Raw genomic sequence first — 24,299 nt, 5'->3', positions numbered from 1 at the left:
AAATACATGAATAAAGCACAATCATACTCAGTTTTGCTCCCGCTCTATTTTTCTACCTGAAAACTTAATTCAACAGCAGCCTCTGGGCGGGTCTCCTCCTCTTCACCGCGGTGGCTGGCAGGTGTTTTTTCATCTAAATAATCTAAATCTTGCAGCTATATTTGCTGTGATCAGTGGGAATAAAGTAGTTTTAATATGTTTTTAAGTGAGAAAGGCCACCTGAAAACTTAATAATTGCAGTCAGTTCATCCAGATTATCTATTTCTGTCGGAGGCGCTCAGACCCCCACATACCAGCGGTGCACCGACAGTAGAAATCCCTTCAACAGCAGCCTCTAAGCATGGTAGCCTCCAGGTTCACCGCGGCTGCTGGCAGGTGTTTTTCATCTAAATAATTTTAGCTGCAGGCTTATACCGGTAATAAAAGCGAACAAATTCCGTCGGCAGGTTTCAGGATTTTAAGTTAATTTAGGAGTGATCACAGCGCTGTGTCATCTGCGATGTGTCTGTCTCACGGCCAGCTGCCAGGTTTGATTAATACTTTGTAATAAATACATGAATAAAGCACAGTCATACTCAGTTTTGCCCCAGCTGTATTTTTAAATACGCAGTAGAGGTATTTCAAGGTAGTAGAGGACATGTACCTGTATATAAAAAACGCGCCCTATAGTCCGGTGCGCCTTATGTGTGTGTTAAATACAGAAATGGGACACATAACTGAGAGTGCGCCTTTTAGTACGGTGCGCCTTATGGTCGTGAAAATACGGTATAATGTTTCGAAATGATATTATTTGTGACCACTGTTTGTTAAAATGAAAAACCAACAACATTGTAGTGACAAAAAGTAGATAAACCTGAACTTAAAGCTACATTCTCTTTGGGGAGAATCAATTTGTAAATGTCCACAGTTTACAGCTGATTTTACTCAGGATCCTTGTGGGAATTCAACCACAGCAACTCTAAAGGTGAAGTGCTTACATTACCAAAACCCCCAGAGATATTTAAAAAAAGTATCTGGTATCAGCATTATTCAGGGATACCTTTCTTTTCAACAATCCCCACTGTATTTAAAATGGCCTCTACTTATATAGTGCTTTTTCAAGTCAGGAGACATGACCAAAGTGCTTTACACTACGTTCAGTCACGCACCCATTCATGCACACATTGATGCTGGCAAAGTGCATTGTAGCCACAGATGCCCTGGGGCCCACTGACAGAAGCGAGGCTGCCGTGCACTGGCGCCACCGGGCCCTATAACCAGCATCAGTAGGCAATGCAGGTGAGGTGTCTCGCCCAAGGACACAAAGTCACTAAAAGATGGAGCCAGGGTTTGAACCGACAACCTTCCGATTGCAGAGCAAACTCCTGCACCCGACGCAATTGTCACCCCTAAAAAGGGAAATAAGATAAAACAAAATGTATGATTTACTAAAACAGGGAGGCACCCTTTAAAGAACTGCATTCATCATATAAATGCTTTCATATTAGGTCACAATTTTACATAATCTTAATGCAAAAAAAAAAACAACTTTCTACATATACATTTGCTCCAGCTGGAGTTCTGTAATCAGCGTCTTTATCTAAAGTTTTCATCCTATTGCTCTCCTATCTACTCCTCAGCTGTATTGTCTCTGTCAAACCTCGCTGGTGTGTGTGCCGACCCAAATGCAGCATCTTCAGCCCTTTGCATCAACCCTTCTAAGCTGATTATGTTACTTAAGAGAAGATGACACCGTTGTCTGGTGTTTCCACTACATGCTGCCAAGAGACGCTCTTCTCGTTTGATTTGAAGGCCCCATGCTGCAGGAATTAGGGTTATTTTTATTACTTGTTTATCAGTTTTATTTCTTGTTAGATTCACATGCTGATAGTAAAATAAATGAGTGGAGTATCTAAAGGTTCTGACTGATTTCTCTACAGCTTAAGTGAATGAGTTGGAGAAAAATAAATGCCCCCCCCCCCTTTAGCTTATATGCTGAGTCTTCAAGCCATGCCAACTCTCAAACAAAGATGCAGATGGAGCGGCCCAAAGGAGGGGATTAACCTGAGCACATGGGTCAGCGGGAAGGTGGCAGGCATGGCGGCGCAGCCCCTCCTCCCCTCAGTTGTTAAGCTAAGTATGGAAGATCTCCATGTTGTTGTTTTTTATACTAAAGATGTTTCACAGGAGCTCAGATGTGGTGATATCTCTTCTGTTGAACCATCAGCGGAACTGAGGAGTCGCAAAATGAGCTTCAAGGCTATTTTAAGAAGCCCTTTGCTTTTCTTAACATAAGGAGACAATTATCAGTTTATCATTTTTGCTTCAAAAGCAACCATAATTATAGAACTTCTTAAGGCTATGTGTTTAAGAAAAAGCAATTAACAATTTAACTGTATTGGTTGCAATTTTTCAGTTTGATTTTCAAGAAAATATTAATAATAAAAGGTTGAATCGGTCACTAGTTCTACAATGTTTTATGAAATTAAATAAATTTCCATTTTACTCAGATAAGAGGGGAAAATAACATTTATTAGAGAAATTTCTAATAACCTTTCCTCTCCACAAACTTTACTAGTAATAATGAAACTTAATAAGACCCTTAGTTTAACTTAATCTGCATGTATTGACAGATTTGGTTCATTCAGTGATTAGAAAAAAAAATAGGCCTCCAGAATCTATTGCTGATTGGCGCATCTATAATTATTTTCTGCAGTTCTTCATATATTTTAGGGTTTTTATCCCAACTTCTAGTGGGCAAGCTTAAATTAAAATTAGCATGAAGCAAACAAATCTTTCCTCCAAAAGTCTATGCACAAAAATTTTTATAGGTATGTGCTTTTTCTTTTTTTTTACCTCTGGAGTTTATGTTTGTAGGAGAGTTTGCATGTTTATCTGTCTGTGTGCAGGATAACTTAAAGAGTTATGAATGAGTTTTAATTAGATTTTTATAAGAAGCGTCCATCATGCCAAGGAAGAATCTATTAAATTTAGGTGATCCAGATCCAACATTTAATTTAAATTAGTAATTATACAGTCTTGTTTTAGTTATAGGTGTGAGTCACAATTTGGGACAGAATTTGCTGCTTGGTGGAGGTCTGTGCTTACCAGTACTAGTCTAATTTTTTTTCTCTGTTTGTGGAAATACAAACAGTTTGACCTGGCCTAATTACTTATTTTTTTTATTTTTTTATTTGTTTTCTTATCTGGCACCTTTTAGAGACACATTATCCAACAGAAATTCTGGTGGATAATGTGAGCAGGTGAAATTGCTGTTATAAATCAGAAACAGAAAATATCCCAAGATTTCAACCTACATAATGTTGTTTCCATGCTTTAATTTTCTTTCTTAGATGCCAGCGAAAGTCAAAGTACATTTTGTTGCAGTGCTGCTCCAGCACCTGTTGCTGTGTGCACTGCCAGAAAACGGGCTGAAAGAGTTGCACTTAAAACCCTGTCAGAAAATAAAAAAAAACTTCTTTCTTCTGTAACCTAAAACCTGAACCCTTGGTGTTGAAGGGAGCTCACTCTTATTTTAAACTGTAGCTGGTAGATGAAATTTCCCAGCTGATAAAAGGGTTTCTACACTCCTAGCTTTACAATATTATACAATATATACGAGCAGGATAGCAAAAAGTCTTAACATGCAGTAAAACAAACACTAAAGGACTTAACTAAACAGGCATTTTTTTATTTCAATAAGTGTAGAAAAAATAAAAGAAGTCATTCAAAATATAGTAACTGCAATAATCATAATCTTTTTTCAAGTAGCAGTTAGAACATGTTTTACTTTTCTCATTTAAATTAAAACAAATACATCAGTTTCTGATATCAGCTCTTGGTTCCTCTCCACTGTTGCCCACTGCTTGCTGAGAAAGACAGATTATACTGAGGTAAATGCATCCTTTGTTTTGCTTTCTGGACCTGGAGATAATCATGTCTTCTAGTGATGAAATAACCCAGGAAGTGTATTGGTGCCATCATTGATTTGGGCTGTCATCTCAAAGCGATTAGCACCCCTGCTCTGCCAACAGTTTCCATAGGATGACAAAAACGTTGTGGTAAACCGCTCCATTAGCATGAGGTATAAGAACAAATACAGTCCCTCCGCTGTTACTTACTTTTTTAACCCAGTATCTTTGCCCTTTCTGAAACTTTATGAAAATCTAAAAGGGTGATCCTGTGCATGTTTGCACCATGCAGCAGATCCAAGCTTCGTGAAAACAGAACAGTGGTTGTCAGCAGTACGTGAAGGCCTGCCAAAGTGGTTCTGAATCAGGACGATATGATGTGAATACTGACCAGTTGGATGGCTTTTTTTATTCAGCACCTTGGCTTTGTCCCACCCATCTGCCTGATGGAAGCCCATTTGTGGGATGATCACACTCTTCATTTCTCCCCAGTAATGGATGCAGCTCCTTTTGAGGCTCCCACCTCTCTGGACGCTTTCCAAGATACTGACCATGAATGTAAAATTCAATACAGCTCTGCTGTTTTAATCTGATATCTTAATGTCTTCATTAAACCAAGTGAGTTTAAAAGCTGAAGTCTTTTATAGTCCATTTTGCCGCAGGTTACCAGAGATAAAGTAAGCATTTAACCACTAAAGAGTTAGAAATATCTGTAATTTAAAGGTGACTACTTGTTATTGCTTTTTGAAATGGATTCATATAACAATTTGCAGAACGCAAATTATTATCAAACTGGAGGCAAAAAAAATTAATCAAAAGAAAATCTGATTAAGCTCTGTAGTAAGGTCGTTCATTGCCCAATGAAACTGTTTCCCTGTGTTTAAGTAATTACTCTAAATGATTTGAACACCACTTTAGGAATATAGTAGTTAAAGAAAATCTATTTACCAGCTTTTCCAAGAGCATTCAGAGGTTGAAACATAATAATGTAGAGATGCATCATACTGAGATAAAGTGATCAGTTTAGATTTGCTGATGCTAAATGAAGCTGAACAATAAGATTTTTTTTTTATTGTCTTAAACATTATTAGAAGAACAGAGAGGACCAGTATGCCTGTAAAGTATATCAACATGTGAAGAGTTTTTTATAAAGATCAATGGGTCTATTTTAACTCAACTTTAACGTCACCTTTTAGCTTAAAGCTACAGTGTGTAACTTTTAGCGACCTTTAGCGGTCAGACTGCAAACTGCAGCAACATGAACATCTCCCCCCACCGCTTCTCCCCCCCAACAGTACGGCGAGCGTTACGGGACAAAATGTCTTCCACGACGTCCGCATCACCTACCTTCTCAAGTGATGAGGTTTGTTTACATAGATAATTTTACAGATAGTATTTCATTAGTCTGTGTAGGGTATAGATTTCATGTAAACTTAAGATAATAAATATACCCGTTATTTTTTCTACATTGTTGTGACGTTTTGGCGATCTCGCAATCGCTAGTTTGTTGGCTCTGCGCTGCCGTAGCGCAAAGATGTCTGCCTCCATGGCTGCGAGACCCGCTCCTATGTAATTATAAATAACGAATTCTAAGGCAACGCAAATATTAAGGTTAAGGGGCTGAGCTCGTAGATGATGATAAATAACGTAGTTATGTGTAATATATTACATTTCTGACTGTATATTATTACACACTGTAGCTTTAAATCTGAACAAGATGAAATGTGAAGATTGATGTATATTTACTTAATTAAGAATACTTTGGGGGCTAGAAGACAGTGTTACTTTGATAAAGTTATAGATAGAGCTTCATCTTCATGTGTCTCATGTATGGCTGAGTTATATATGACCATTAGGATAATTGGTTATTCTTTATGTTCCTTAGGTATAATTGTTTTTTTGGTTTCGTTTCCAGTGTACTGCACTTCTCACTCATTGATCACAGCCTTCCTGCATCCCTGCAAGGGTGTGTACACTGCAAAAAAATAGAAATTAAAATAAGTAATTTTTGCTTCAAATAAGGGAATTTTTTCTTGAATTGAGGCGACAAGACAGACACTTTTCCAGTGGAACAAGAAAAAAAGTGCATATTATTTAATTATCTTATTTTAAGAGTAAAAATACCCATTCCATTGGGAAATCAACATATTTACCTACTTAAATTAAGGGTAAATACAATTAATTTAAGACATTTTACTGATTTCTAGATCTTTTTGCAGTGTATAGAAGATGGATAGATGGAAGAATTTGTTTACCTTGTCTTTTAGCCTCTTTTATGACCGCTATATGCAACAGCCACTGGTAGTTCAGGGGCAACATTACATTTCCCTGCTTTTTTGTGTGTTGTCTATCTTAAATGAAATTACTTCAATGATATTACGGGACGTTTTAGATATCTTTGAATAGTATGTTTGTTGTTTTTTTGTTTTTTTCTTACTTGGTCCAACTTGTTATTAAATACCAGCATGTATGTTTCAATGTATAGTTATGTATATGAAGGTTAAAAGGGGAAAAGCCAAAACTTAAAAGAGTTGCAACATAATTTTTTTACACTTATATCAATACTTATTTGCACCACATCCAATACCAACATTAAAAAGAAAAGCTCATGTTGTTTTAAATATCTTTGCTGAAGTCATTATGTTCTCATAGAGTTGATTTCTTTATCTTCCTTGCACTGTTTATATATATATATAAAAATGTTTATATATCTGGAGCATGTAACAAAAGTCATTTCCCTCTGGGATTATTAAAGCATGTCTGCGTCTGAGTTTGAGTTCTATTTGATGGATTTCTTCTTTAAGTTGTCATAGAAGCAAACCTACAAACGTTTTTGTTTAAGGAGGAGGAGAAACTGAAAATATAGTGCATTGGCATTTCTTTAACCTCTGCAAAAAACACCTCAGGGTTTTTAAATAATGCTGTAACTTTGCAGAAAAATACTGAAATCCTGAGCAACAACTTTTGCAGAAGTTCCCTGAAAACTTTTGCCAAAGGTGTCGAGTGCTACAGCATAATTTCTACCAACATTGGCATGTTTCAAAGAATAAATGTTGCAAATTTAGTGTATTCAAAGAGCTTTAATGTCTATTTAGGTTAAAATGTTTTGGACTTTTTGGAGTTAATTTGTCTGTTTACCATACCTTGCAGTTTCCTTGAATTGAGACGCCCTCGTGCATCATGTTGTCTGTAATGTCAGACATTTTAATATCATCTCTAACATGAATTGAATCAAACCCACTGGGTTTTATTTAGAGAAGATGAACCCTTGCCCACTATAGCCGACATGTGTTGAGACAGATGGTAAAAGTCAACCTCAGCAGGTTTCTTAATAGCTTTGGCCTAAGCTTTCTTTAAGATAGATCTGCTTTTAATATGTATAATTACACAGTTTAAAGAAAAAATACATCGTGATGCAACACTGCGCCCTGGTTTATCACCCTGTGCTTGTGTTTTGCATGTCTGGATTACTTTGGAACAAGCTTCTTCTCTTTGCAGCAGCTTAAGGGAATGAGCTCAGTAACTATGCCACAGTTTCACCAAGCAACAAAAAAAAGAAAAAAGCTACAAGATTTCCTCCCTTCCTGTCTGATGATTTGTATGTTTCAGAAAACAATCCCTGCAGGATCCCTGTAATCGGATTGTCGGGTGTTTGGGGCTTTGTAATGCTGCCCTAGAAGAGCACGTCTTCCATCTAAGAATAATTATCGTTTTGGATACTGGTCCTTCAGGTTTTTCTGATTTATTTTTAGAGGATTGAGCTAGCGAAGCTCACAGAAGTGAGGGCAGATGGGGAAAAAAATGCTGCCTAAGTAAAAATAGAATGTGGGAAACAGATAAGGGCAGCTAGAGACGACTCCTTTTGCCAGTGGTTAAGTTAATGTCTCCGGTGAAAGACCCAGCTCTTGTCACACGGACTAACCCCCAACCCTCGCTGGCCTGAACGCTGTTGAGGTCTTGTTGTCGACTCCATGGGGACTGACCCAGTTCCCCCGTACTGCTAAAAGGTCACGCCTTGGTGCTCTGAGCCGCATGCGTGTGGCCAGATTAAACTTAAAAACACAAACACTGAACTGTTGGACGTGACGGGTAGGACATGAACACCTGCAGTGAAGAGAAAAAAAGAAATAACGACAGTTTTTGTTTTTTCTTTTCAAATCCAGAAACAAATATTTAATAGTGTGATAACATATTAGATTTTTTTCTGGCTTTCAAAATTTTCAATGATAAAATGATATGTGATGCAATTAAAGTTTAGTTGTAGTTAACCTTTTTTGAAAGCTTAGTTTCATTTACCAGTGAAGCTGAGGCTATATTACTGCCAGAACTGAAGAATTAAAGATATCACTTATAAAGAACCTTTCTAACAGCATGAAGTAGGCTAAAGGAATTTAAAAAGGAGCACATCATCCCTAAACTTGAAAAAAAGTTGTTTCTGATTTAAGGGGAGCAATCTACAACAACAAAAAACACATTAAGCACCATTTTCTGTAGTCTTACCGAGTATTCAATTAAATTCAGTTTATCTATATAGCACCAATTCATAACACATGTCATCTCATGACACTTTACAGTTTACCAGATCATACAGTCAAATTGTATTGGCACAATATTATTCCTTTTAACTAGCTGAAAACTATATTTGAAACCACCATTAGTTTGATGCCATGGGTGGCATTAAAATAAACACAGTTGCCCTCCACTAAGGCTCTAGATTTTACTGACTGGAGGAAAATGTGACTTTTTAAATGATGGTTCTATCTGGACTTTACGTAATGACATGGGTTCTTGCCAAGTAACTTTATTCAAAACACATTTTGAGCTATTTCCTCATAGCTCATGAATGTGCTGCCTGTGCCATCCTCTCACAGAATTGCTTCTTTAAATATTTGGCAGAGATACAAAGCAAAAATTTAAAGGTTGAATGTTTTTTTTTTTTTTTTCTGCTCTGATGTAACAGCTTGTACAACAACAAGTTCCCAATAAACAAGATCTGGTGTTACAACAACTGACAGGCCTGCTCTGTGATGTGTTGCTGCTCGTCCTTCAGCATTTATGAGCTTCTTTTTTTTTTTTTTGTATTCCTTATCTGCCGCCAACCTTCTGTGTGGAAACCTTGACAAGGTGGAGGAAGAGGTGCGCACAGCAGTCAAGGGGGGGAAAACAAAAGTAGCCCGGGGCACCATTTGCTAACATTCCTGTTCTCAGCTCTGTTGGTGTTGCTCCTTTATGTCAACTAACTTTCTCTCTTTCTCTCTGTGTGTTTCAGTCATTTCAAGGAAGTCAAGGAAGAGCCTACCTGTTTAATTCAGTGTAAGTATCAGACTTGATTTTTGAAAACTTTACTTTCATTCCCTTTTATGTCCATTTGATGTGTTTCAGGTTTACAGCGGCCACTTACAATACAAACTGATTCATGCTTTTAATAAGCTCATACATAATTTCTTATTAAACTGGGTGCATGCATGTGGAAGTATTTTAAGACAAAACCTCAGACCTGCTTTGTGTGACATTATTGGAAAATGAAAATATATCCGGCAAGATTATCAGGAGAGCACAGTGGGCCTCCTTCCGATTCATCATTTGATATAAGATCCTGGCGCCTGATGCGATTAAGAGAGAAAACTGCTTTTTCTTAGAGTTAACACATTTTGGTTACGATAAACATACACTGCAAAAACAATCTACAAATAAGCAAAAAATGTCTTAAATTAAGTTTATTTACCCTTAATTTGAGTAGGTAAATAAGATGATTTTCCAGTGGAATTAGATTTTTTTTACTCCTAAATAAGATAATTAGATAATATGCACTTGAAATAAGACAATGCAATAGTTTTTTTCCTGTTGTAAATGTAAATTGTCTTGTTCCATTGCAAAGTCTCTCAATTCAAGAAAAAAATGCTTGTTTTAGGGAGAAAATTACTTATTTAAATTTAGATTTCTTGCAATGTAAATCCCAGAAGAGCATTGAGGGACTTTGTTAAGAGGCTAGTCAAAGTTATTTAAAAAGTCATTATTAACAACAGAATGAGCCCTAAAATCATTCAAGAAACCTTTACGTAAATACCTGCTCAGACTCAACTGAATCGTCATCACCTACCGTTTGCAAAGCTGAGAATGTGATGCGGATAGTTGCTCCCAAAGCATCAACTTAGGCACCCATGTATGTGAATATCTGGTATAATATAAATATATATTAATTGTGCATCGCTTTTCCAGAGCTGGGTCTGTTCACTCTTTCACCAATTAGTACCGCCTTTTCATTCCTACACCTTCCATCTATTCCTCATGTGGTATGGTGCTAAAGAAGAACAAACATACTTAGATTTGACATCTTTCACTCATCTGGACAATATTTTCTGTAGACATTATATTAGACTCCAGTTCCATTGAATGTAGGTCTGATCCCCTTATTACAGATTATAGACAGCTACAGCTTTGATTAAACCATTATAAATGATCCCCTGCTGGTAGATATTATTTCCATATTGTAGATTTTGAGTAACTCTAGAAAATAATGGGGAAAAAAATTTCTTTTAAAAAAGCTGTCACCAAGGCAACCTAAAAACAACTTAAGGGTTGAGCTAATAGAGGTATATTTAGTCAGGGACAGGCACACTGCCTTTTGAGTATTGTTGATTTTAATCTGGTTTGAACATGTTAACTAGTTTTTATGATCTCCTTAACCCTATTTTGTTGTCTAAATCCTCAAAGTAGAAGTTTTAAAGGTGCAAAAAGGGAACTCTAACCACTTGCTGGACTGTTAACCAAAACAAGATGTGTAACAAGCGACGCCTATCCCCCGCTGCTGCCACTTCCCTCCACTGTTTTCCTCTGTCACCTTTAATGTCCATATAAAATAGATAAACATCAGAACAGTTGCTTTTTATGAATAAGTCAATAACTCAGAACTTTATAATACTGTAAGACAAAGAACTAAGAGGCACTTTCCGACATTTTCCTCGCTGTTCTGGTGGCCTTTGATGGAAAAGCTCTGAGTAGCCGCTACTCAAATGGAGGTACATGATCCTGTACACAAAACACTGGAGAACACAGAGAGATGGCATGGGACGTCACACCATATTACATCTGAAAAAATCTTCACATTACCACTTTTTACTACGATCTACCTAAAATAAAGACTTACTGCTTATTGCTTCTTTATGAACTTTTTGGGAAACTGGTTCAGTTATCTCAAGGCCTTTTTTTTGAGTCTGGTGCATTTATTTGTTCTGAATCGCTAATACTGGGTATGGATCAAATGTTATCATGTTTAATGTGACAACTAATCATAGGTGGTTTACGTTTAAAATATTTTTTTTTATTTGTTGGCTGACTTTTATCCTTTTCTTACTTTTTAAGCCTGGAAAATAATAAAAGCCAATTGGATTTTTCTCCCAAGTGTTCGGTACAGTGTAGGAAGCCTGTGGCAGGTGTATATATATTTACTACATTTATCTGTTCCCTCTGCTGGGTGATTTTCGATCCGCTCTCTAGAACCAACATCCATCTTTTCAAACTCAATAAAAAAAATCTGTAGTGGTTTATGAGTTGGTTTACCTCTGTTTGGGCCTTCACTCTTAATGAAACACACAGACGTCAATGCCCAAAGGCCAAAGACATTTTTAGGTGTCACCATGCAACAGCTTTGTCCCTCCAGAGTCTGAGTTTCATTGTTCTCACCTGCAGCCATGAGTTGAATGAAAGAGGCACACCACAGGCTTGACTGGATGAATAAATCTTTATAAATATTTGCTCTTTTAAAAGTACTAGAAACCAAGTGAACAATGAAAGCAATGCGTTTGACATTTTAGACTTGGAACCCTTCTTTTTATGTTTCTTTTTATTCTATGTCATATTCTTTTTGTCTTGTTTCATCCATCAGTTTAATCATTTTTAAAGTATTTTCAGTATATCTAGTTAGAGGGAGATTGGAAGGTGTCTTTAGCTTGCTTAAGGATAGCGCCTCCTCACCGAAAGGCTGTTGCATCAAACAGAATAAGTGAGGATGTTTTATTTTATGGTAAATAGTTAAATTATTGGCATCATTTCAAACTCTAAACAGCTTTCTGCCAAGTTTTCACAACTTGCTTTTATTTCAAATAGGGCTGAAACAATTAATGGGATTAATCGTGATTAACTGATTATTAAAATAATCATCAATTAATTTAGAACTCCATTAAAGCTTTACTGGAGTGTAGAGACTCTAAAACATGCTTTTAGCTGACAGAACAATTTACTTAGATTAGTAATTATACCAAGATTGTAAAGAAGTATAAAGAATCTTGCATTTAAGATAAAAAAAATTATATTGTGATCCATCAATATGCTCCATCCAGAGGTCCTTCGGTGCAAAGGTTTATCATAAAAAAACTTCCCTTAGGAACCTTTTGCTATCTGATTATTCATTAACCAATTATTTGAAAATAAATAATCAACAGATTAATTGATTTGCAAATTAGTCGTTAGTTGCAGCCCTAATTTCAAACTATAAACAAACCCTTTGTATTAACATATGTAACTATTGGGTATCAGTTTATTTCTAATAATTTATGCAGCTAAAGCATCAAAGTAATGCTTATGTATATGATTGCACATTTTACTGGGAAAATTGTAATTTGCCAAATGTGTACGGACTGAATCTGACCTGACTGTAGGAAAGGTAGACTTACATTGGATTGAAAGCAGGTCATAAAAATACTTTAAAATCATCAGTTGTTGAATCAGCAATGAAACGCCTTAACTACTTCAGATCAATTATTTCTTTAAACTAAATATATAAGCAGGAAATGGTTGCTTTTTATTGGTTTTGTGTTTTTGATATGAGAGTAGGTTTGGAAAAAGCCCCTGCTTACAAAATGGGGGTTAGAATCAACCCAGTGGACCTAAATTTTGGGCTGTTTGCTTGTTGAAAAGCATTTTGTAATGGACTTGTGTATTTAAATGGATGTGTAAATAAAAATAAAAAAACAACAACAATTTGTTGATTGAACCTTTATAACCGTAGCCAGCTATAAGGATCATCGATCTGCTTTTATAATAAAAGGCAGACTGTAGTGGATGTTGTTAATGTTTCTGTGGAAGTACTATTCTTTCTTCTCTTAGCTGCCAATCTACTAAATAAACATATGCATCAGAAAATGTCGCTCGAACAGACCCATAATTATGATACTTTAAGCAGTATTATGTTTTTTAGCTATTTTCTTTGGTTGAATCTTTTGTAGATGACTGATTGTGTTTTCTCTTGTTGTTTTCAGGGTGAATGTGGGCTGCGGGCCAGCTGAGGAGCGGGTTCTCCTCACAGGTTTACACGCTGTGGCTGATATCTACTGTGAAAACTGTAAAACCACGCTGGGCTGGAAATATGTAAGTCGCTCATTCTGGAAAACTTTCTCCTGAAGCATCGCCCCCTAAAGCTGCCATCATATTGTTGCGCAACGACGTGGTTTTTCTGGATTGCGGGCTGAAAAATTATGTCATTACAGGTCAAAGGAGCAAAGCAAGCCCCATTAAGGCAGGGCTCTTTAATACCACCATGACACTTTTGTTCGGGTTGTCTTAAGGCGCTGCGATTGAGCACTATGTGGTTTCTCAGCGCACAACATAATTACAGCACCAAAAGGTTGGCTGCAGACAGCCAGACTGGTTCCTCAGAGACTCTACAGTGATTAAATGTCACACCATTTTGAAGAGTCTTGTTCCGGTAATTGTCTGAAAAGACTAGAGGGGAGTGTAAAATAACTGAGCAAAGGGGAAGACAGGGACTCCTCCGGTGACGGAAACAATCAGATCGCAGCGGGGGCGAGCAGGTTTACTAGGAGAAGCAGGGCGAGGAGCGAAAACGCTGACGCACGAGATCCTTTTGATGACGAGAAGGATCAAGGCCTCAGCCGGAAATCACACAGCTCTAAACGAGATGGGATGTTACAATTTGACAAATGAGTTTGGTCAGAAACCATTTTCTGTTGTCAGGATGTTCCCTGCATCACCCCAAAAAAAAAAGTGAGCTGCTGTGTCCTGCTGTCTCTTTATGTTGGTTGCTTGAAATAAGGCGAGCTGCTGCCCTTTTTTAAGACGTCTGCCCTGGCTGGTTTTTCTTTTTTTGATTTAGTTAAAAGCATCGGAAATGGCTTCCAGGGCTGTAAGTTTATTCTTGCTCAGAACATCAGTTTCGCACATGTGGGGAAATGATGTAAAAGGAAATAAAAGAATTTCTGGCACTGCTTTCTTTTTCTTGAGCTTCTAGAAAAAAAAAACTTGCCTCTCAATTTTATTCATATATCCTTTCTCAAAAAAGAAAACATTCCTAATAGATCTTAGCTAAGGCTATTTTCTAAGCAGCTAGTTGCTCTCATTATGGTGTGAAGTAAAGTAGACTGCTATTTCCCATAAAACCCCAAAAAGTTGGATTAAAAGTGCTTGAAAAAAGCAATCTCCTTTCCATTTCAATTTGTATTGCAACCCTAACTGGTGTTAAAACCTTTACAAGGGCTGTTGGGTGTTGAAGTTTATATTATTTATTTTTATAATACAGATATTCCACTATATTACAACAGATTTGAATGCTCTGTTAGGATAATTATCATTGATGATGTGTGAGTTTATTAAACCTTGCTATTGGCTGCCTGTTGCGTGTCAGAAGAGATATTTTCCACAACATCAACATCAAATCCTACCTGAAACTACTGGCTAAGGATAAGGTTAAATACAGTAAGATTGTTATTCACGCTGGTGGTAATGACACCCGGTTACGCCGATCGGAGGTCACTAAAATTAGTGTTGCTTCGGTGTGTAAGTTTGCCAAAAAAATGTCGGACTCCGTAATTTTCTCTGGTCCCCTCCCTGATCTGACCAGTGATGACATGTTTAGCCGCATGTCGTCATTCAACCGCTGGTTGTCTAGGTGGTGCCCTGAAAACAACGTGAGCTACATTAATAATTGGCAATCCTTTTGGGGAAAGCCTGGTCTGATTCGGAGAGACGGCATCCATCCCACTTTGGATGGTGCAGCTCTTCTTTCTAGGAATCTGGCCACATTTATTAGTCCTCCAAAACCCTGACCACCCAGGGTGCAGACCAGGAAGCAGAGTTGTAGTTTAACACACATCTCTGCAGCTTCTCTACTGTTACCCACTCTTTACTCCATCCAGACAGTGTCTTGCCCACGACCAAAATCTAATAAATTAGCAAAGATTCCCAAAGGAGTAAATCATGATAATCTAATTAAAATCAAAATAACTCAAATTGGGGAAAAAGTTAAAACAATTAAATGCGGTCTGTTTAACATAAGATCGCTTTCCTCTAAAAGTCTACTAGTTAATGACTTGATTTGTGATAATCACATTGACTTGTTTTGCCTTACAGAAACCTGGCTGCAGCAAGAGGATTATGTGAGCATAAATGAGGCAACTCCTTCAAGCTATTTAAATTTTCACATCCCCAGAAGTTCTGGGCGAGGAGGAGGAGTAGCAACAATCTTCCAGTCTGACTTACTGATTACTCCCAAAACAGTTAATACCTACAACTCTTTTGAACATTTAACCCTTAATTTCCCTGATCCAAATTTCAAGGCAAGAAAACCTCTTCTTTTTGTAACTTTGTATCGTCCACCAGGTCCTTACTCTGAATTTTTAGATGAGTTTTCAGAGTTCCTTTCTGATTTGGTATTAAATACTGACAGGGTCATCATAGTGGGAGATTTTAACATCCATGCTGACATTGAAGGCGATAGCTTAAGAGCAGCCTTTAATGCTATCTTAGACACTATTGGCTTTGTTCAAAATGTGAATAGTCCCACGCATTCTCATCTTCATACTTTGGATCTTGTGCTGACATACGGCATAGAATGTGAAGAAATAACAGTATTTCCTCACAACCCTGTCCTCTCTGACCACTTTCTAATAACCTTCAGGATTACTTTAACAGAGTTCTCCTCCCCCAAAAGAAGGTTCAATTTTAGTAGATCTTTATCAGATAGTGCAGTTATAAATTTTAAAGAATCTGCTTCACTTTCTCTCTCCTCTGTGTCACTGAGCAGTGCTGCAGAGTGCAAAAGTTTAGCTTATTCCCCTTCACAGGTTGATGATTTTGTTGATGGGGTTGCTAGTTCTCTGCGTATTGCCTTAGACAACGCAGCTCCTTTGAAAATGAAAACCGTTAAAAATAGAAAGCTTGCTCCTTGGTTTAATGCAGAGCTGCGTACTTTGAAGCAAAATGCTAGGAAACTGGAGAGAAAATATCGCTCCACAGGCCTGCGAGAGTCCTTCCTAGTCTGGAAAAATGGTTTACTGCTGTATAAGAGGACCCTTTGTAAAGCAAGAGCAGCATACTTCTCCTCATTAATAGAGGAGAATAAGAATAATCCTAGATTTCTTTTTAATACAGTTGCCAAACTCACCCAGAGCCATAGCTCTGTTGAACCGTCCATTCCACCTGCTCTTAGCAGCAATGACTTTATGGGATTCTTTATAAATAAGATTGATCTTATTAAAAATAAGATCATAAGCACTCCTCTATCCGCGATTGTACCTGAGGTAGTCATGGAATCTGAACTGGGTTTAGACTGCTTTGATCCAGTTGAACTCTCTGAATTAGCAAAATTATTGTCTTCATCTAAGCCTTCAACTTGTATGTTAGATCCAGTTCCAACCAGGTTATTTAAGGAGGTATTCCCTTTGATCTCCTCCTCCATTTTAGATGTGATTAATCTATCTCTGTTACAGGGATATGTACCTAAAGCTTTTAAGGTTGCTGTAATTAAACCTCTGCTTAAGAAACCGTCTCTTGACCCAGATGACTTGGTCAATTATAGACCTATATCCAATCTTCCTTTCTTATCCAAAATTCTTGAGAAAGTAGTTGCCAAACAAGTTTGCGATCACTTCCACCATAATGAACTTTTTGAAGAGTTTCAGTCTGGCTTTAGAGCTCATCATAGCACTGAAACAGCTCTGGTGAAAGTCACTAATGATATTCTCATGGCCTCAGATAATGGACTTGTATCTGTGCTCGTCCTGTTGGATCTTAGTGCTGCATTTGATACAGTTGACCATAATATTCTTTTAGAAAGACTTGAATATTTTGTTGGAATTAAAGGAACAGCACTAGACTGGTTTAAATCTTATCTATCTGATCGAATTCAGTTTGTTCATGTTAATGATAGATCTTCAACACGCTCAAAGGTTACCTGTGGAGTACCACAGGGATCAGTGCTAGGACCAATTCTCTTTACTTTATACATGCTCCCAATTGGTAGAATTATTAGACAGCATGGGATTAATTTCCACTGTTATGCTGATGATACCCAGCTATATCTGTCTATAAATCCAGATGAAGCTAACCCATTACATAGATTACAGGCATGTCTTGAAGACATAAAAACCTGGATGACTCTTAACTTTCTGCTTCTGAATGCAGACAAAACAGAAGTTATAGTCTTTGGACCAGAGTCTCTGAAAAAGAAACTGATTAGCCAGTCACTTCATTTGGATGGGATTAAACTGATTTCAGATAATAAAGTAAAAAATCTTGGTGTTGTTTTTGATCAGGACCTGTCATTTAGGTCCCATATCAAGGAGGTTTCTAGAATTTCCTTCTTTCATCTGAGGAACATTGCAAAAATTAGAAATATCCTGTCCAGGGGTGATGCTGAGAAACTAGTCCATGCATTTGTTACTTCAAGGCTGGACTATTGTAATTCTTTACTATCAGGAAGTCCACAAACTGTAGTTAAAAGCCTTCAGCTGATCCAAAATGCTGCAGCCAGAGTTCTAATGAAAATTAAAAAGAGAGATCATATCTCGCCTATCCTGGCTTCTCTTCATTGGCTTCCTGTTAAATCAAGAATAGAATTTAAAATCCTCCTTCTCACATATAAAGCCTTAAATGGCCAAGCTCCATCTTATATCAGAGATCTGATTGTTCCTTATGTTCCTAACAGAGCACTTCGCTCTCAATCTGCAGGTTTACTAGTGGTTCCTAGAATTTCTAAAAGTAGAATGGGAGGCAGATCTTTTAGTTATCAGGCTCCTCTCCTGTGGAACCAACTACCAGTTTTAGTCCGTGAGGCAGACACCCTGTCTACTTTTAAGGCTAGGCTTAAAACTTTCCTTTTTGATAAAGCTTATAGTTAGAGTGGCTCAGGTTATCCTGAGCTATCTCTATAGTTATGCTGCTATAGGCTTAGACTTTTGGAGGACATAGGGACCCCCATTTCATCATTCTGCTTCATTCTCTCTCTGTTCTCCTATTCTGCAGAATCTGTTAGTTCAATCTCTAACCTTCTGCTCTCTCTGCTTTTCCTCAGAGTAGCTTTGCCTCGTCTGTTCCTGTTTGGCTGTGACGTCATCCTGGAAAGAAACATCAGCTGTGCTGCTTCTATCAACACCCTTGTTTATAGATGTTGGAGATCGGCCTGTTTTCCAGTGTGGTCCTGTTTCTCTGACCGTGACTGAGTGGATGTGCTTTCTTCGTCCTCTGGCATGGGAGCTGCCTTGGAGCTCGTCTGCCTGGCTGTGTGTTTCCTGGACGGGGCCGCCTTTTACAGCTGCTTTTTGTATCTCTGCTTCTGTCTCCTTGAACCCCAGTCGGCCTCGGCAGATGGCCGCTCACACTGAGCCTGGTTCTGCTGGAGGTTTCTTCCTGTTAAAAGGGAGTTTTTCCTCTCCACTGTCGCTACAAGCATGCTTAGTGTGGGGGATTGTATTTGAGTCAATGAGTCAATGCAATCAACTGGTTTTCCTTAGATAGAAAACTTTGTATCAATTTGATCTGGTTGAACTGTAAAGTGCCTTGAGATGACATGTGTTGTGAATTTGGCGCTATATAAATAAACTGAATTGAATTGAATTGAATAGTTTATCTAATTAAGACAGTTCCCCTCTCTGGATATATAGTTATAATGTTCATTTTGTACATTGCAAAGATTTGGAAATGGAATGAGAGCGGTGTCCTCCAGCTAAGAACGAAGGGTAATATTTTGATAAGGCTGGAGCCATGGATGTCTAATCATCTGCTAACCAGTGGCGGCCGGCCCATAGGGGGCGCTGGGGCACCGCCCTCCCTGATAAGAAGAGAGAAACGTAAAATATATTTTTAGAAATTAACTCATAAATGTCAGTTTTACTCTCTAGACTGTGTACCTATAAGCAAAACAAATTATATAAACAACATTTCGCTATCTACTGTCATTAATTTGTGGATTTCCACAGACAGACTCCTACCGTCTCTGTTCTGGGGGCGCTGATCAGACTGACCCACATTTGCAGAGAATCTGTCAATCATGTACTATTGCTAGATGAATTTAATGGCCAATCAGCGTCTCGGAACTTTATGGTCTTGGGGCTCTGAAAATACTGCGCTTTTACAGGCTTCTGAACCGAAGCGCAGGTGCAGACAATGAGAGGGACGATGGCGAACGAGATGCAGCTTCCACCAAATTCGGTGAGATCCTTATTTATCTACCCGTTTGCCAGAAGAACATCCCTGTTGTAGGATGGTCATGGTTATTGTGACTGTGACGAATCCACCTCGTCGCTTAAAACATCCTCTAACTTTGCGCGCCACACACACATTCCTGTTATGCTGTGTTTGTGAGGACCAATACACTCGCGCTGAGACCAGTAGCTCCATGAACTTAAAACACACAAGCTGTTCCTGGTTACCTGCTGGCATATTGAGGGTGCACACTTAATATTTCAGTGGGGTTAGCCGTGTGTGTGTGTGGTATGTGGGGGGTGTGGGTGTGTGGGTGTGTGGTGGGTGTGTACGTGTTTATGCTATGGGGACTTGTCATCTTCAGTCTGGCTGCGTCTTTGCTGGGTTCAAATCCAGTTTGGTGTAATTGAATAAGTCAACGAATCTGTGTAAAAGAATTAAGTTGTAAAAATTATTTGTTTTTGTAAATCAATTGTTTGTGGAGGTAATATATGGACAAAACTGATTAATGAGAAGAAATCAGAAATAAGAGAGCCTGAGGTGAGGGGCTTAAACTATTTAATGAGGGCTGTGGGAAGAAAAGCGGCAATTTTTGTTTTCTGTTTCTTTGTTACGTTGCTGGTAACTGGAGGGAGGCTGAGGCCCAGAGTATCTTGTACATGTTTAGTTTCTTTTGCACCCTGTTTTGATTTTTTGAGCTCAATAAATCACCAACACCGGTAACCAGACTGAGCCTGGATTCTTGGAGGCCAAAGAACCCCGTCACAGTGACCCAAATCATCACTGTTACTGTTATTATATAGTAAATTAAATCATTACTGTTAAATTGTATGTATTGTCCAATTGTTTAATCGAATTCTTATTCCGGATTAGTTGGAGACATACACTAGGCTATATCAGCCCCACCAAAAATATTCTTCACCAGCCGCCACTGCTGCTAACATGTATGATGTAAAATGTGATGAAGTGGCAGACTGGAGTTGTATAAAAGGCCTTTTTAACTGTTAATCGGGGCCACTTCCTGAGAGGTGAGCCCGGAGGTGAGCAGCTGCCATTCTGTAAATTCTAAGCAATTTCTCTGATCTGAGTAAGATTACAATTTATATCAAAATCAGTTGTCATGTCTCCTGGTTATTAAATACATTTAAGATATGAAGTGTTATTTAAAGAGTTTGTCCAGAGTGATCTCTTTTCAGGAAAAAGAACCTGAGAGATAGAGCTTGACAGCTCTTTAAAATTACTCTGTATTGGTCATTTGCTTTCAGTCTTTCAAGCTTTTGGCTAGAAAACAAAAAAAGGCTCAAAAATATCATCTTTATGCAACGATGATTCACTCTGATGTAGTTTATCTGTTCTAATTTTGTTCTTAAAGCATCAATTTACAACAGATGTTTTACAGAATCTGCTAACTGGACCAAATCAAATCCATCTACATGTAATCTATTTCAGTCCAGTTTTATCCAGTTACAACTGAGACTGTTCATGAGGAGTTCAATTTAATTGAATTAATAATTGCACTGACCAGTTATAAGTGAGGTGCCTACTAGGAAAATGATCCTGAGGGCAGGATCAGTGCCCTATCTCGTAAGAACCTATCTGACAACTGAAGTAGGCTTAAAGAATTAAAAACAACAACATCATAACACAAAGAAATTGAAGATCAGCTAAAAATGACAGTGTGTAAGGGGTTATAAAGCCATTCCTAAGGATTGGGAACTGCGGTGATCAATAGTGAGAACGATTACCCACTCTTGGAGATAACATGGAACAGTGGAGAACCTTCTCATTGGTGTTGATCCTGCAAAATCATCCAGGAAGACCAATTAAAAATAAAAATAAAAATCTGCAAAGCTGCAGACATGATGTTTTTCAGGTTGGTAAAGATTGGTGTTCATGATGGAACAGAGAGGAAAATCTCTGCTCACCCAGAACACAAGCAATCATTTTAAATTCACAAAAAAACGTTTTAAGAAAGTATTTCTGGGCACTGATCGGAAAATAGTGGAATCTTTTGCAAAGTGGGAAAAACCAGTATATATTTTAGAGAAAGAACATTAATTCAAAAGAGTGTCACTCTTTTGTGAGTGTTACTGGAATCTGAAGGAGATGCTGTAGCGAGGTCTGGTTAGCCTCTTTTTGCTTTTGATTAAATTAAATAATTATGCGAGAACCAGATTTTGCATTTTCTGATACCATCTTTTTTTGTTAAAATCTGTTTGATTTGATATATTGAGGTGCTAAAAAAAAGCAAAACAAATAAAATCTCTATGAGAGCAACAGATTTTTCACTATTTTTAACTTCCTGGTTTGTCTGTATGTAAAGTGATATCCAAACTAGAAACACGTTTGGAGCTACTTATTTAGAACTTAACAAAAAATTACACAAAACTTTCTTTTTAGTAATCCGTTCAGTCATTTCGGGTCAAGGTTTTTCAATCAAAGTTTTCTGAGCTTTTGTAACTAATTCTTTTTTTTTTGCCTGTTTTTTCACAGGAACATGCATTTGAAAGCAGTCAAAAATACAAAGAGGGAAAGTTCATCATCGAGCTGGCTCACATGATCAAGGACAACGGATGGGAGTGACAGCGGTGCAACATCCCATCTATTTGAATCCGTTTTCCTGACCTTGGAATGCTCTTGGTTTGAACTGAGTGGAGCGACAACCATTGACCCTGCATCCGTCTCCCTGCTCCCATTCACACCCTTTTCCCTTTAAAAGAAAAGACCTCCACTCACCTGCACACACCCACCTGCTCATCGTGAGAATCGGACATAACGAATGCATTGGGAAGTGGACTTAAAAACCTCACACCACCTTGAAGATTATGTGCTCTCCTTCGCCGCCGCTGAGCGTTTGGGTTCCCTCACCGTAGTCGCCGCCCACCCCCCCCACACCTCGCCTCGGCCCCACCGAAACACGCTTACTAGTGATTGTGGTGATGTGGCGAACCGCTGTGTGAACGGAGAGACTTCACTGAAAGAGACAGCTTGTTGTTTTTCTTTATTCCGCTCATCTTTGAAGACTTTGTTATTATTTTGAAGTTATATGCCATAGTTTTAACTTTTTTGAGGTTTGGTGAAGCTTTGGTTTGATGGCAGATGGATGTTACTGGTTAGCATTTTATTTTCCATAATATTTGTTTGGTTTATTTGTTGTTCTTTTTGGGGTTTTTTTTTTCTTTCTTTCCTCTTCGCTATTGTCCAAATGAGCAATCAGGGATGGGTTGAGAAGAAACGGGCAAAGGGAGTTTATTGTAGTTACAAACTTGTAGCAGGTTTTTTTTCCCTTTTTTAAAAAGTGGGATTTCAGTTATGTTGGATTTTATACCTGATGTTTCCTTATGTTTTTATCTCTCTTTGTGGACTTTTTTTCATTCTCCCTTCCTGGTACTTTTCAGCACCCAAAAAGAATCGAAAGCAGCACCTAGTATTTTGTTTGACATAAACAGGTATCAAACTTGATTTATATATATATATATATATATATATATATATATATATATATATATATATATATATATATATATATATATATATAAATGCATATATGAATATATAGATATATAAATATTTGTAGTGTATGGCTAATTGCGATTGTGGCTGGTCCCATTTTGCAGCAGAACCATGAATGAAAGAGACATGAAAAAGGAGCAGAAATCTTTTTTTTTTAAGAGTTGGGAAGCTGACATCAGTGTCCTCACTGTATTATCCCATTGTCTAGTAATGAAACGATGGAACACTGCTACATATGAATATAAATGCACATACTATGATTACATATCCATCAGTTCTATGATATTGTTCGTAGTATGTAGAAATTGATTGGAACATGGTTTTGGTATAAATATATATATATATATATATATATATATATATATATATATATATATATATATATATATATATATATATATATATATATATATATATATATATAGTTGCTGTCATGCACTTATGTGTATATGCATATTACTGTGTGTGTATATGCATAGTGTGTGTGGTTAAGCATTACACAGTGACATACTTGAATGACGCTACATCCTTTGCACGCTGCCGAGGCCCGTTATTCATCTCGGTTTAGAGGCAAAAATATTTGTTTTTTTTCTTTGTTTGCCCTTTTTGTTTTTTTACAGACAAAACTTAGATTCAATTTCATTTTGATTAATTTTGCTTCAATTTTGGCTCCATATTGTCTTTTCCTCCCAGTTTCTAGACCAAATTTGAGTACAGGTAGTCTCTGTTTCCTTGCCGCTCTTTCAGAAAAATCCTGCTCATTGTCTTTGTTTTTTCTGTTTGTAATCATCTTAGATTTCTATTTTAGTTTTTGCCTCTAAACCGACTGAATTATGCGCCTTTTGGAATCATGAACAGCCTCCTCCTTTTCCGTCGTTTTTTTTTTTTTTTTTTTTTTTTCCCTGTTGTGCAGTGCATAACTGGAGAGAAACCATGTGAAACCGATGCGTCTTCCCTTGTTCTGGTTAAACACGGCCCTTGAAATCCTTAGACAATTCTGCCCTTTTTTTTGTCTAAATATACATATATATAGATATACGTATATATTTTCTATAATAACACCTAGAAGTGCACAAATAAACAGATATTAGATATATGATTTCTCAGAGTAAACATCCAGGAAAAGACTGTAACTAGGTAAAATGCCCGGGGCTTTTATTTTTTCCTTGTACCCGCTGAGAACTGGCCGTATGTAGTTGGTTTAAAGGATGGCAGTTTAAAAAAATCAGCAGTGATTGATTACTTTGCCGGCAAGGTCAGTCAGATCACACCGACCTTTTATTCAAAAAAAGAAAAAACAGAAAAAAAAAACGTTGACAATGCAAACCCTTAATAGATAGCAATGATACTTACTTGAAAATTTAAATACCGAAACCGCTGAGATATTGGCCCGTGATAGTTTTTGTACATAAGGTAACATATTTAATGTTTTATACGTATTTCTACTGGGTTAGTTGTTTT

The 24,299-nt window shown here is 37.5% G+C and overlaps 1 protein-coding gene across 3 annotated transcripts in view; it reads left to right on the top strand.

Moving 5' to 3' along the window:
• The window catches only part of ypel1 (yippee-like 1), a 52,363-nt gene extending 29,573 nt beyond the window's left edge, over window positions 1–22,790 (top strand). For all 3 annotated transcript variants that reach the window (XM_038273013.1, XM_038273012.1, XM_038273011.1), the window contains exons 3-5: window positions 9,160–9,203; window positions 13,148–13,256; window positions 21,819–22,790. In XM_038273013.1, coding sequence (XP_038128941.1) covers window positions 9,160–9,203; window positions 13,148–13,256; window positions 21,819–21,908 — 243 coding nt within the window. In that variant the 3' untranslated portion in view covers window positions 21,909–22,790. The remainder of the gene's footprint in view (window positions 1–9,159; window positions 9,204–13,147; window positions 13,257–21,818) is intronic.
• The last annotated feature ends 1,509 nt before the right edge of the window (window positions 22,791–24,299 follow it).

The sequence above is a fragment of the Cyprinodon tularosa genome, unplaced genomic scaffold, assembly GCF_016077235.1.
Source record: "Cyprinodon tularosa strain WSP-4 unplaced genomic scaffold, ASM1607723v1 ctg850, whole genome shotgun sequence".
Taxonomy (NCBI): Eukaryota; Metazoa; Chordata; class Actinopteri; order Cyprinodontiformes; family Cyprinodontidae; genus Cyprinodon; species Cyprinodon tularosa.
The sequence above is the reverse complement of the archived record's forward strand: the minus strand, read 5'-3'. Positions and strand labels throughout refer to the sequence as shown.